Here is a 14,651-nt window from a genome sequence, read left to right as displayed (position 1 = left end):
GACAGGCCCCTTGCATACTTCATTTCCGGACTTGGAGACAACTCCACCTTCCCCCCTTGCCCTGTCTGCTGCCCGAGTTCAGGTGTTCCTGCATGGCTGCACTGCTCTGCAGTCCCTCCCCTCCTAATGCTGTGGTTCCCAGGCTTTTCCCAGAGCACCTGCACTTACTCTAGTCATTCACTCTGGGTCAAAACCCTCCTTCAATCACTGGCAATCCCACAGCTTCCAGGGCCTACAGTGCTGGCCGGCATGAGCAATTCCAACAGGATCTCAACCCCAGCGCGTGTGTGGAAAAACCCAAGGTGATGAGGATACTTCACTTTAGTTGATTATGACAAGATTTCTCATTTTCTTTTGGATGATACTAGACTTTTCTACAATCAACCATAACCTAAAACAGGCATTGTGGGGTACACAGAGATCTTAAGGATCTAGAACACAAGAAATTAATCACTCAGAAACCTGTGTCTCAAGTGGTAGAGCGCTGGCCTTGAGCAAAAAAGTTCAGTGATAGCTCCCAGGCAGCGTTCAAGCCTCAGGACCAATAGGAAAAAACAAAGAAGCAAAAAACTCAATATAAGGGGCTAGACATACTAGAACATTATCTGGCATCACAGCATTTGGGAGACAGAGGTAGGACTGAGAGTTCAAGGCTAGCCTAGACTCTGTCTCAAAGGTCAAAAGCACAACGTACACAGCTGAAACAGAAAGGATGCGAGCCAGCTGACATCAGTAGCCGAGGCCAGTGAGAGCTGAGCTGCAGTGGCAGGGAGGCAGGGCAATGCCAGCGAGGAGCCCAGGGTCTCTGCAGGGCCCTTGGCTGGAGCAGCAGCAGGGCACTGCAAGTGTGGCATTAGGGGACGACTGATTGTAAGGGGTGCTGAAAAGCAGACTACAGCCACACAGGGTTTGCTTTGGGCTGCTGGGGCATGCTGGCTGACTGGCAGGCAGAAGAGCCAGGTTCCTGAGAAAGCTGCCGGGGAGAGCACAACAGGCTGGAGATACAACTGAAAATGGCAGAAAAGGAAAACTCCACAAACAGGGTGACTCACTGAGAGCAGGGGGGGAAAGTGAGTGTGGACTTCATAACCACAACTTGTATAATATTCCAGGAATCAAGGCTGTTGGAAAACTCAAGTCACAATGTGTTCCTGCTCAACCTTGCAGGAACATGAAGTGGCTCCTCCGCATGCCTGCCCACCCAGCTCCTTCCTGCTCTTGGAGCACAGAACAGCCCGTCCCCATTAACCTCTGACCAGAGGCTGACACGTGCTCTAGCTTACAGACACAGGGACCCATCCATCGCTGATCTGGAAACCATGTTTCCAAGCTTAGAAGAAGGAACTCACCTCATTAGGCAACATGTCACTCATAATCAATGACGCGTCGTTAGAAAACACTGTCTCTTTAGCTGACTTTGAAACACGTCAAAAAGACCCTTAGCTCTCATCTGCAGTGCAGCCTCATTCACTGGTCAGACCACAAATTCAACCCCTATCCTCCTCCACACTGCCCCAGGCAGCTCCCACATCCGCGCTTCCACAAAGCTCACACCCTCGTCCACAAGCACCCAGAGACCCACCTTCAAGATAGGATTCATAGTCATCAGGCTGCTGAAGAAAAGCCTTGAGATTATTTAAAATTTTCTGTTGCCGTAGGTAGTAAAGAATTTTTTTGGCATAGTATTTCCAGGTCAAAGCTTTTCTGCGAAACAACAACAAACAAGTCAGTAAGAATTTCAATTGCCTAGTTTTGACTTCATACTATCATATCAAGATCTTAACAGGACAACCAGAATTGCTTCACATTCCTGTAATCCTTAGTGGCATGGAAATAGCCAGCTCCGTTTAGGACTTGCACCTGCAGGGGATGGTGACTGATTGTGTTAAAGGCGGTGGACCAGTTCTGGTCAGCTTCAGGTCTACTTCCCACAGGTCTGGCAGAGGGAATGCTGCAGCTACCATAACTCACACCACGTTCCCCTTCTATGCCTGTGGCCACGGCGGGTTCTTTCAACTTTGGGAGGTCAAATATTTCCCATTCTGACCATTTACCTGACTAAGAGTTTTCCCCAGAACTCAGCCCCACACAGCCAACTGCTACTGCACATCCCACTATGGCCCACAGCCACCATGGACCACTCCTTGAACCCAACCCAGCCCTTTTCCAGAGTAGCTGCAATATGGCAGGCATTGTGCTTCTGCTCCATGGTGCTCAGCAGCTCACCAGAGGCAAGACCAGATTCTCCAGTACTGCTCCGCCTCAGCACTCCATCAATTCCAGACATCCCTACTCACTGCAGCTCCTGGTGGTCCTAGTGCAGTTGCTCCTTCAGCGGTGGGCTGTGTTCATCTGCCCAGACTATGCCTCTGGCTGGCTGCAGCCTGTGCTCACCTCCTTTCTCATGTAGTGCCCTCACCCTGTTCCCTGCCTAGCACTGCCGCATAGCACTTTTCCTTTTCTAATGTAATAAATAACTTGCTTTTCAGCACTGTCTCTCCCACTGCATTGCAAGCTCCAAGAAGGCAGGGTGCTGAGGGGTGCTTGCTGCCATCTCCCCATTGTCTACAGCTGTGTCTGATGGAGAGCAGATGCTGCCTGAAGCTCCTCACCAGATCACTCCAATGCCCAGGGATCATAGAAAGTGGGAGTCAGGGACAAGCTTCCTTTCACCCATCTTCAGGGATGCAGTGCCATCAGCAGAGGTGCCTGCTCTACCTGCTCTTTAACCCTAGAGTTGCAAAATGCACCTCAGGAATGAACACATGGAACAATCAAGCAGCTTCACAAATACTCCTATATTCACCAAGCCAGGCAGAACTCCGCACGCTCCGTAAGCCCTCCATAGGCCCCTCTCCTGAAACACCCTGCACTGCAGCTTATCGCTTCCTGGCTGTGCTCTAGAGATAACTGCCAAATGTGCATCCCTAAATATTCTAGTCTGACACAACATCTCTATTTACCTTTTGGTATTGCAGTATTTGAATTCTTAAGACTCTCAAGCTTGCTAGGCAGGTGCTCTACCATTTGAGCCACACTTCCATCCCTTTGACTCTTTTGTATTTTTGTATTTGTTGAAGAAAACCAGACTGTGTGAACTGTAGCTTCTGGTGGTCTGGAATTTCCTGGCTGTACCCACATGTTTAATGTATTATTCTGAACATCTTCTATTGGAAACTAGACAGAGGGATTCAGTCTGATCAGATGTGTTACTTGGCCAGATGCCTTCCCAGGAGGTGGAAAGGTCTTCCATCAAGAAGCAGTAACAAGGAGACAGGGACAGATTAGTGGTAGAATGAGCTCTGGGTTTGATCGTTAGCACCACAAAATAATAAGACTATTAATGCCTGTCTTTTCTGTGATGTTAGCAGCCATTCTGACTCACATCCACCTGTCGATTCCTTAGAGGCAGTAAGCTGGTGGTAAGACAGAAACTACAAGTGAACCAGCCTTATTCATATCTGTGTTCATATTGTTCCTCTTATTATTTTTCAAAATAATGACTTGAGTTTCTATTCTACTCCCGAGTATACTACCAAGTACTACTGTGTGCAAATACTGCTATGAACCATGGTGCTAGACCTATCTGGTGGGGTCCATTCATGCCACTCCCATTCACACTGATGCTCTACCCTGCACATCTTCCAACTCTTCACAGCTGACCTAAATGCTTCTGATATGAAGTGCCGTCAGGTGTCTTGCTATCTGACTCCAGGATGCCCAGATGTTCCAAGGGTTTCCCAGGCTGGATGTAGCAGCAGCCATTTCTTAACAGCCTCTGACTTCTTTCTGTAGGAGTGGCATCTAAGATCACACCCTGGCTGCTGGGAAGATCACCTCTACCTGCTTATGACGGCCCAGACCTTAGTCTATTGGCTGTACACCTGTGTAAGCACATACCCTTGGTACATTTAAATACAAATACTCCAAGGATTCCCATCGGCCCCGGTAATGACAAGTTGCATGAAAACAGTATTTCCCATGCTCTTCTCTGACAGGGCTCAGGTATGAGTCCACATGTGAGACAGCTCATGCTTCTCACTTGGACTTAAGTCTACAAGACAGGGCCCATTTATCACCAGCAGTCGGTGGTTTTCTCATCTCTCAGCAGATCTAGGGAGAGGAGCACAGGTCTCTACAGTCTTTCAAGTTGTTAAGATTGTAGATGTGGAAGTCAGTTTGGCTGGATATAAAAATCCTTGGCTGACATTTTCTTTCAATCTTTTGAGTATCTTTTTTTCCTTCTGGCACACACCATTGCTGCTGAAAAGTCTGACGATAGATTCTCATTTCCTTTTCTTTATAAGTTACTTTCATCTTTGTTGCTGAAGTTCCCACAAGATTTTCCCATCTTTAAAATCCAGTGATTTTTTACTAATGTATATCCCTGTTGGTTATTCTGGGTCAATTTTCTCAGGTATGATCTATGCTCATTTAACTTGTTTCAAATCTTGCTGGGCACAGTGGCACATGCCTAAAATACCATACTCAGAAGGCTGAGGCAGGAGGAGCATAAGTTGGAGGCCAGTCTGGCCTCCACAGGGGGATACCATCTTAAAACCCAAAACAAAAATGAAAACACAACTACAGGACATAAATGCAAATTATCTTTAGATATTCAGGGTTGTGGCTACTACATCACACTCTCCCACTCTGTTCTTTCTGTAAGCAAACAAGCACTGTCAGGAATGAACACAAACAGGGTCCTTGGTGAAAAGTGAAGGCCCAACATACTTGCGTGTGGAGTACCCTGCTGTTGCAGAACAGCCAGTTTACACTTCATGTATGTCAGGCCAGGGATAACGTGTGATAGTTCTTCTAAAGGAATAACCTTACATGTTGCTACTGGCTACATGATTCTTTGTTAAGTAAAAGGCATCATTGCATTGTTATTTAAGTTATTTGAATAGTGAAGTCAAAGCATTTTTCACTACATTTGTTGATGACAATCCTAAGAACAGCCTTGCCTTAGTTTATGACGTCTTCACTCACACCGAAGTTTCTTTGTCATCAAAGATCCCTGTCTGAATCTGGTGCTGATTGTTCACGCTTACAATCCTACCTACTTGGAGGCTGAGATCTGAGGACTACAGTTCAAAGTCAGCCCAGGCAGGAAAGGCCACAAACAAGACTCTTATCTCCATAAAACTACCGAAAAAGCCTCAAGTGAAGCTGTGGCTCAACGGTCAGAGCACCAGCCTTGATTAAAAGAAACTCAAGAAGAGAGCCCAGACCCTAAGTTCAAGCCCCAGGACTGGCGTGTGTACATCCACACCACATCCACAAAAGATTCATCTGTATTTCTGCGGCTTCCCTTACCAACCATGGCTACAGAGGTCATTTTAAGTTTTCTATTTCCTTGCAGAATTTTTCTTGTCATCATTTTAAATATCACCTGTTTCATCTTTTGGCATTTTTGTGTATACATGTGTACCATCCAAGTTTTACTTTCTAGTCACATGGAATGCTATTCATTAATCAATTTATCTTTTCCCTTTAGAGTTTAAAAACTAACTCATTTAGAGTTTAAATAACTACCTGTTATTCTGGGATGTTTCTAAACTGACTTTTCCTAGTGCTGACCACATTTTACCTACTTTAAACACTGAGTTGAAAGTAGTCTTAGAATATAATTATGTATTTTTTTTTGAATCACAAGAATAGATTCTTGTGAATCTATTCTTACTACTTTCAAAAAACTAGAAATGGAGCTGTGGCTCACGTGGTAGAGTACCAGCCTTGGGTAAAAATAAGGGGCAATACCCAGGCCTTGAGTTCAAGACCCAGTGCCAAAAAAAAAAACCCCACCACAGAAAAAAAAGCAAATAACTCCCCTAAAAACAACAAAAAAACCTATGATCTATCCTACAAAAAAGTGGCCAGCCATTCCCCAAAGTGAATTCTATCTCTTACCAGGTGATCAGGAACGACCTCCCCAAGGAACTGTTGGGTGAGAAAACCCAAACAGAGAACCAGTCACTGTGGGGTCCCGATTTTGTGAGAATCTGCAACTCCTTCCCCTCTCCACATGGCTGTCTACTGGCTGCACAGAGCAGATGCCATACCAGAAATTAGAGGATGACGCTGGGTGGGCCATTTTAAAGCAAATGTGAAAACAAGGTACCTACATGAAGCATCAAACTGAGGCAACCAGCACAGACATGTGCTGGTCTGGGTGGAAGGCAGAGATGCACATGAATAAACCACAAGTAGGATTTGCTTTTAAGGTTGCACAGTGCTATTAGATCACACTCCAATTCAGTTATAGATCACCCAAAATAGAAACAGGAAAATGACCTCCACCTGCACTCCTCCAAGGCCTAGAACAGACTCTTCCCTCTCCCCTGTGGCTCCAGTGACAGACATGTACCTCTCCTACATCCCCTAAGAAACAGCCACAATATACCTTACACCTTGTTGTGAGACAGTTCACAGTAACTTAGAGAAGACCTTGCACTAGCTTTCTTCTCTACCACTAGTAAAGTTATGTGAACTTTCAGAACAGAAAACCTTTTCACCAGGCAAGTATGGCTGACAGCCAAGTCATCTCGCAGGTTCCTGGAAAGTAAAGTTCAGTTGTAAAGTATAAAACATTTTAGGGTAGGTACTAGCAGGAGGGGGTCTAACTTGTCATCATGTATTATTCAAATAGAATGATGGAAGTTGTTGAAATTGTATTAGGAAGGGGAAAGGGCAAGGGAGAGTCAGTTACTGGTAGTAGTGGTGTGTTTAAAACACATTATACATGTGTGGGAATGTCACCATGAAAAAATCCTTGTATAGCTAATGTATGCCATTATAAAAACAAAGCAAACATTCTAAATAACCACCTAGAGATAATGGAGTACTGCAGTCTCTCCTGGAGGCTCAGCACACAGCTACAGTGGTTAAGATCAAGGTAGGGGACTGTTTCACATGAACTTCAAGAACTGCAAAATCACCCCCTAAATTAAGACTCACTTAAAAGAGATTTTCAAAAAAGATTAATTGAAGGCAGGTGGATCTGGGAGTGGCAGAAGAGAGGTGGCAAAAAGGCTGGATCACTGACAGTACAGAGGCTGCCCAGAGCATAGAGGCTGCCCAGAGCACTGAGCCTGTGCTCTGTTGGTGCTCCACAGGAATTCTCTCTTTCTCCCCACACAGTTTTCATAGTTTCTCTACAATCATTCTTCAGTACCTGTGGGGACTGGTTATAAGTCCCTCTCAGATACTCTAATACACACACTCAAGCGCCTCATCTAAAAAGGCACAGTGCTACATACTGCAGAAACTCTGCCCATCCTCCCATACACTTCAAACCATCTCTATAAAGACTTCTAATACCACATATAATGCAAATAATTTTACAATTTAGGGAATGATAACAAGAAAAACAAATCTGTATAGTTCAGTGCACACAGTGTTTTTTCCAAATATTTGTGATTGTGGATGCGGAGCTGGGCTCATGGCTGCAGATGGCCAACCATATTGGAACTGTCTTCATAACAAACTGGCTGCAGCATAATATGCAAGATCTGGAACCAGGCCTCAGTCACAATGGACCACAGCAGTTTTCTCTGAGGTTATTTCTTTTTTGTTGTTGTTGTTTTTTTGAGTCCGGTCATGGGGCCTGAACTCTGTGCCTGGGCGCTGTCCTTCTGCTCTTTACCTCAAGGCTAGCACGCTACCACTTGAGCCACAGCGCCACTTCCGGCTTTTTTCTTTTTGCTTATGTGGTGCTGAGGAATCGAACCCAGGGCCTCATGCATGCAAGGCAAGCGTTCTACCACTGAGCCACCTTCCCAGCCCTCTCTGAGGTTATTTCTATCAGTAAATCCAAATCCTGTGTAAGTTGTGGCTTACCTGCCTTCCATATTTAGGATGCACACCAGCTCATCCTCAAAAAAGATCTCTGGTCCCTCGAGGTTTTCAATATCACTGAAGCCATTACAAGGAACCTATAAGTGAAAGAAAAGCAGAATTAGGAATCTTTCCTTCCCTGGACAGGGCTCTAGGTCCCTCCCCCTACCCCCACACTTTTCCTGCTGAGGGAGGGAGGAAGTGACGTGGAGAATGAGACCATGGGCCCGTTACTGGATTACCTATAGATCAGTTTTCAAATGCTAGAATTTCTGAAACAGACCATTCAGAAGTGGGATATGAAGAAACACAGCTCCTAAATGAGGTCAAGACCGCCATCTCCCCCAGCTCACAACAGAAAGCCCAGGCAAGGGCTGGGAAGGTGGCTCAGTAGTAGAGTGCTTGCCTTGCATGCCTGAGGCCCTGGGTTCGATTCCTCAGCACCACATAAGCAAAAAGAAAAAAGCCGGAAATGGCGCTGTGGCTCAAGTGGGACAGCGCCCAGGCCCAGAAACGGAAAAAAAAAAAAAGAAAGAAAGCCCAGGCAATCTGTGTTGTGCACACTAGGAGTAGAGCCAAACACTAAGGATGCTCAGAGCGGGAGGTCCCCTCCAACCCGCTGGGTGGGCTTGGCCATGCTCTCAGTTAAAGCTATGACTTTCCCCATTTGCTATGGTGAAAGGAGCTACAATGTCTCATGCTAACCTGTGTGCATGCCCAGAGCACAGGAAGACATGGATCTTGAGCCACCACAATCACCTACCCAGAGAGCAATCTTAAGTATGTTTCTGTAGCATTCAAAGTCCTTGACACATTTCTAATTAAGTAGTGGTTAGGGGAAAGAGGAGGAAAAAAAAAGGCACAACAATCCATCATTGTTAGATAAAGACACAGATGGTTAAAAATGCACAGAAATCCAGCTGGATTAGAAGCAGAGTTTGTAAACTAGTAGACTATCACTAGACTGCATCAGAAGCCTAGCAGCAGAATACCTAAACACCTGTGGGTGCAAAACACACTTAAAACTAGCCACTCAACTGTGGTTTAGCCAGGACATGGTTTCTGTAAAGCGGAACACTGTGCTCTTTCTCATATTAATAAACACTTATATAAATCATTGTACTCAGGGAATATCTGTTCTTATTCCTCCCAGGGGAATGAGTTCAAACTTGTCCAAAGTCCAAATTTTCTCTTTCTTAACCTTTGAAACATCTTTTTTCTTTTTTTTTTTAAGCACTGGGTTTTATTTTTTTGGTTGGTTGTGGGGCTTGAACTTTGAGCTTGGGTGCTGTCCCTGAGCTCTTCAGCTCAAGGCGAGTGCTCTACCGCTTAAGCCACAGCACCACTTCCGGTTTTCTAGTGATTTATTGGAGATAAGAGTCTCACGGACTTTCCTGCCCAGGCTGGCTTTGAACCTCGATCCTCAGATCTCAACCTCTTGAGTAGCTAGGATTATAGGCGTGAGCCACAGGTGCCCGGTTATAGCACTGAGTTTTGAACTACGAACCTTGCATTTATTAGGTATGTGTTCTACCATTTGAGCTACACCTACAACCCTATTTGCTCTGGTTATTTTTTGAGCTAAGGTCTTGCCTTTTGTCCAGACCAGACTGGACTGGTGTCTTCCTACTTGCACTTTTGTGGATAGCTAAGTGAGAGGCATGAACCATTACATATAGCTTTTTCCGTTGAGATGGGTTTTCAACAATTTTTGTTGTTGTTGTTGGCTGTGGGGCCTAACTCTGGACCTGGGCACTGTTCCTCAGCTTTTAACTCAAGGCTAGTGTTCTACCACTTGAGCTAGAGCGCCACTTCTGGCCATTTCTGCTTATGTGGTACTGAAGAATCGAACCCAGGGCCTCGTGCATGCAAGGCAAGCACTCTACCACTGAGCCACCTTCCCAGCCCATTTTCAAGAACTTTTACACCCAGGCTGGCCTGCAACCACAATCTTCCTCCTGATCTCAGCCTCCCAGGTAGTTAGGATTACAGCTGTGAGCCAGCTTGAAAGTATTTTAAATTTATACGCTCTATTACCTAACAGCAGTCAAAATTAGAAAGTCAGAAGTAACCACAAGTATACTCCAAAAAACCAAAATAGAATAAGATCAACTCTAGCCAGGTGCTCGTGACTCACACCTGTAATCCTAGCTACTCAGGAGGCTGAGATCTGAGGATCGCAGTTCAAAGCCAGCCAGGAAGTCTATGAAACTCTGAATTCCAATTAATCACAGAAAAAGCGGGAAGGAGTTGTGGTTCAAGTGGTATAGCCCTAGCCTTGAGCAAAAGGAGCCCAGGGACAGTGCCCAGGCCCAGCGTTCAAGCCTCAGGATGGAGGGGGGGGGTTGGGGGGTGGGGATCAACTCTATTTGCTGACCCTCAATCAGAAATAAAACACACACATCATCATTATTTTTTTAAAAAGCAAAACTGAAAGCCAGGCATGGTGATGTATACCTGTAATCTCAGCACTTGCGTGGCTGAGGCAGAAGGATCACAAGTTCAAGGAAAGTCTGGACTACACAGTGAGACTTGATCTCAAAATAACAACCACCAAAAAAAGAAAAATCCCTCAGAAACAAAAATTCCCAAACAAAACACGCAACAAACAACTTTCAGGGACAATGAAGAGGAATGAACCCAAGATGTAAGACAATTTTATTTGAGAGAGCAATAATTCTGATTTACAGGTAGCCCCTTAACCCTCTGTTACCTTAAATAATGCAGTTCACTACTGGAGAGAACCTGCAAAGCAGAGGGAAGAACAGACCACATTCATTTCACCAACCATTCTGGGAAAACAACTGCGAGAGATTTACAATGCCCCATCATTGATGATTCCTCAGATCACATGAAGGTTGCCAAAAAAAACACAACAACAACAACAAAGTTTAACCACTAGAATAGAATACTGCTTATCTGGATTCATTCCTCCGGGTGCAGTATGACCCTCCCTTCTCCCTCCACCCCCATTCTCTCTGGCTTTAGAAAAGTAAAGCTGGCAGGGACAAGTGGCTCCGTGTTGCTGGATGGGAGGGAAAGGACACAATGCCTCTCGCAGCCATCTAAGTGAGTAAGGGATTGTGTGAGCAATGAAAAGGGAGATAGTAACCAGAGCTGGATGAGCTAATGCCTACACACACACACACACACATACACACTCACACACCACAATCAGGCAAAAAGCAAAGAGCTCCATCCACAAATCCTTACATGCTCTGAAAAGAACCTCTTCGAGAACGAGGCTACAATCTTCCGGGCTTCTAACCCAGCTTTCTGTCGAACTTTATATTCTTCCAACCAATTGACGTAGTCGGTGGGGCTGTAGTGTTTCATAAGGGAAGGCCACCTACAAGAGAAAACAGCTCCTCTGCTTATCATTTACGCAAAAAAACCAAAACAACGACGACTACAACAGCAGCAGCAGCAGCAACAAAAACATGATGGCCTGGTGGGAAAAGGGGCCTGAGCACGGTTCCCTTCAGATCTCCAAACTCGGGTGTTGTCAAGTGACCTTGGCGTGGCGACACGAAGGCTGTGTCTCCCTCTTCCCCCATCTCTAAAACGAGGGCAGTCCTACCAACAACCCTAATAACGGTGACAATAGTAACAGCTCACCTCGGTGGCGCGCGCTTCCGAGGCGCTGGGCATCACCTCTTTTATTCATACCACGATTAAAAATAAATAAATAAAATACAAGCTAAGTCTCACGATCACCATTCATCCAAGTCGATTCATGGGATAAAGCCAGAAACTGACCAAAAGAGACAGCGGGAGGGAGCGAAGCCCACACCCTCCCTTGCCAAGGTCACAGAGGGAGTAACCGAAACGTGCAGCCCACGGCCCTCCTCCCGCCCGCCCGGCCCGAGGATGCTGCGCCCGCGGGCGCCCCGCCATCGCGGGCTCCCGGTAAACAGCCCCGGGCCGCGAGCGGGGGGGGGGGGGGGGGGGAACGCACAAAAGCAAGCGGCGGCCGTGCGGTGGGCGGCAGGCCGGGATCCGCGCCGAGCCCCGCGCCGGGCCCCGCGCGGGGCCTCCGCCGCCTCCGGGGCCCAGGGCCGCCGGCGGCCTCGGGCCTTTGTCTGCGGGCCGCCGCGGGCAGGGGTGCGGGCGCGGCCGGCGCGCGGGGCGCCGCGGGGGCCGCGGGGCCGGCCGCCCTCCGGGGGGGCCCGGCGGGCCGCGGGGCCCGGCGCCGCGCGCGGGGGGCCGCGGGCTCACCTCACCCGGAACTGCTCCTTCCACACCTTGCCGCTGCTCTGGCACACCTCGCGCAGCCGCCGGCAGGTGCTGGACACGCGGCCGATGTCGAGCGCCGTCAGCGAGCCGCTGCACAGGATGTACTCCAGCACCTCTCCCGGCAGGTGCACCAGGCAGCTGAGGCCCGCCACCTCGGGCGCGGCCTCCTCCGCCAGCGCCGGCACCACCTCCATCGCGCTGTCGCCCGCTGCCGCCGCCATCTTGTCCGCGTACCTGACGGCCGTCGTGCGCGGGTGCGCGCGCGCGCACTGGGGCAGCCCAGCGTCCCCGCCCACCAGCACAGGGGGCGTGGCCAGGATAGACACGCCCCCTTCGGACCCCGCCCCCTTGGCCCGGGATTGAAATGACCTTCTCTTGGGAGCTCGGCAGCCTGTGTTTCCTCTGGTCAATACAAAAAGCAGCATCGTATTTTGAAATTAAGGGTGTTTTCTTTTAAGCAAGGGTTTATTTTAGTATGTCAGGGTTAAATTAGGGAGAGTTAGGGAAAGAAAGACATTTCCTGCGCGAAAAGCCGAAAATGGGAGTTAAAGACTCCTTAAAATTAAAGTTTTTAAATCAACAACTTGTGTGTGTTCTCCTGGTCCTCCTGTGCAGTGGTAGGTAGATCCTTGGACCTTCCAACAAACCTCAGGAATTTTCATTCTCCCCTTATTACAGTTGGGTAAATGGAGATTTGGAGGTAAGAAGACTTGTTCAGAGGCTGTGGTCCTAGATTCAAATCCAACCCTACTTGATTTCTGTTGGACCGTACTCTTACCCCATGTAAATCATTTTCTCGAATGGGTTCTGTGCCAAGCAGTTTACTAGTTTTGTTGTTGTTGTTTGTTCATTTTTTTTTTTTTTTTGCCAGTCCTGGAGCTTGAACTCAGGGCCTGGGCACTGTCTTAGAGCCACTCTGTGCTCAAGGCTACGGCTCTACCATTTGAGCCACAGTGCCACCTCCGGCTTTTTCTGTTTATATGGTACTGAGGAATCAAACCCAGGGCTTCATGCATGCTAGGCAAACACTACCACTAAGCCACATTTCCAACCTACTAGGTTTTTTAAAAAGATTCTTCAGTCAGGCACTGGTTGATGTTCATGACTATAATCCCAGGTGCTGAGAGCTGAGGATTGTGGTTCAAAGCCAGCCCAAGCAGGAAAGTCCCTGAGACTTATCTCCAATTAATCAATTAAAAGCCAGAAGTGTAGCTGTGGCTCAGGTGGTGAAGCTCCAGCCTTGAGGGAAACAGCTAAGGGACAGCACCCAGGCCCTGAGTTCAAGCCCCATGACCTCCACCACACACATATACACACACACACACACTCACACCCTTTACCCGCCCCCCCCCCAACTCTCTTATCTCAGAACCTTTTGCAGTGGGGTGGGGTGTGATAATAGTTCTAGTCTATGTCCTGCTGTCAGGCACATGGTAGGGAGCCCTCTGACCCCCTCTCCTGCCCCCACTTCTACAAATTGCAACTAAACCTTTCATCCCAAAGAATTCTCAACAAAACATATTGCACATGACTTCATGGAAAATATTTTTTTTTCTTTTACCCAGTAACTCAAAAGTTCATCTCTACAGAGTAGTGTTAACTTGGCAGGACATTGAAATTTTGAAATCAGAGCTTCCAAATATGCTCCAAAAGAGCTATGAATTCACGTACAGCAGTCACATAGGAGCTCATGATCTAAACAAAGGTAAACTTTCTAGAAATTTATTAGATTCTATACCAACTAGGCCATCTTTCCAATATGACAAGTGTCAGGATTTGGGGTGGGGGGAACAAAAAACCCAAAAACCAACCAAATCGCTCTCTTCTAGTTGAATGGCATAGTTCTTATCTTTAACTGTTGGCCTGTGGTTGTAGCCACTTTTAAAAACTATTACCTATCATTTATAGCTGCATACTGTAGCTATGAAAGAAAGTAAATCTTAGTTCAACTTCTGCCAGTTTTGTTTAGATAACATCACACTTGAGAAGGGCAGGATTTAAAGGTTTGGTTTTGTTTTTGTTTGTTTGGTTTGGTTTTTTTTATTCCTGTTGGGGCAAAGACTAAATTTCAAAGCAAATTCAATGTTGCTTAAGGGAACACTCTAAAATAACAGTTCTTGGCATCATATGCCTCAAATGATAAATCTCAAACCATAGAGATTACATCTTTACTGCATGTCCCCGTTCCAAGAGACAAATTGTCAGCTGTGAAAACATCTTAAAAATGTACCAAGCTTCCTAAGTCTCTTGAAAATTTTCGGTACCTACTCTAGTCAAAGGAAGCTATTCAGCTTCTCTTGCAAACTGATACTTTACCTTACTCCTTTCCCAACCTGATGAATCTCTTTCTTCTACTATTTCTAGAACAAGGTCTACTCCAACTGTGAGAGTAGCTTCCCTTTGTTGGAGATCGGCTGCAGGTGGGAGGATTTCCTCCTTCTAGAATTATTTACACAGCCAGCCGTGATTCCCAGAGGGAGGTAGGCCACAGCTTTAGATTTCATTTCTTGATGTTCAAAGATCTCACTCTCTCTTTTTTTTTTTTTTTTTTGTCGGTTGTGGGGATTGAACTTGGG

At 46.7% G+C, this 14,651-nt stretch overlaps 1 protein-coding gene across 2 annotated transcripts in view; it reads right to left on the bottom strand.

The window, feature by feature from the left end:
- The window catches only part of Fbxo21 (F-box protein 21), a 28,343-nt gene extending 16,007 nt beyond the window's left edge, over positions 1-12,336 (bottom strand). The window contains exons 1-4 of one of the 2 annotated variants that reach the window (XM_042669579.1): positions 12,058-12,336; positions 11,053-11,188; positions 7,843-7,937; positions 1,583-1,704 (exon numbers count right to left, since the gene is read on the bottom strand). In XM_042669579.1, the coding sequence (XP_042525513.1) occupies positions 1,583-1,704; positions 7,843-7,937; positions 11,053-11,188; positions 12,058-12,296 (592 nt within the window). In that variant the 5' untranslated portion in view covers positions 12,297-12,336. The remainder of the gene's footprint in view (positions 1-1,582; positions 1,705-7,842; positions 7,938-11,052; positions 11,189-12,057) is intronic. The other variant, XM_042669580.1, reaches the window with a different exon arrangement.
- Between the last annotated feature and the right edge of the window lie 2,315 nt (positions 12,337-14,651).

This window comes from Dipodomys spectabilis, unplaced genomic scaffold (genome assembly GCF_019054845.1).
Source record: "Dipodomys spectabilis isolate Male_0828 unplaced genomic scaffold, ASM1905484v1 ptg000499l, whole genome shotgun sequence".
Classification (NCBI taxonomy): domain Eukaryota; kingdom Metazoa; phylum Chordata; class Mammalia; order Rodentia; family Heteromyidae; genus Dipodomys; species Dipodomys spectabilis.
This window is presented reverse-complemented; position numbering and strand designations above follow the sequence as displayed.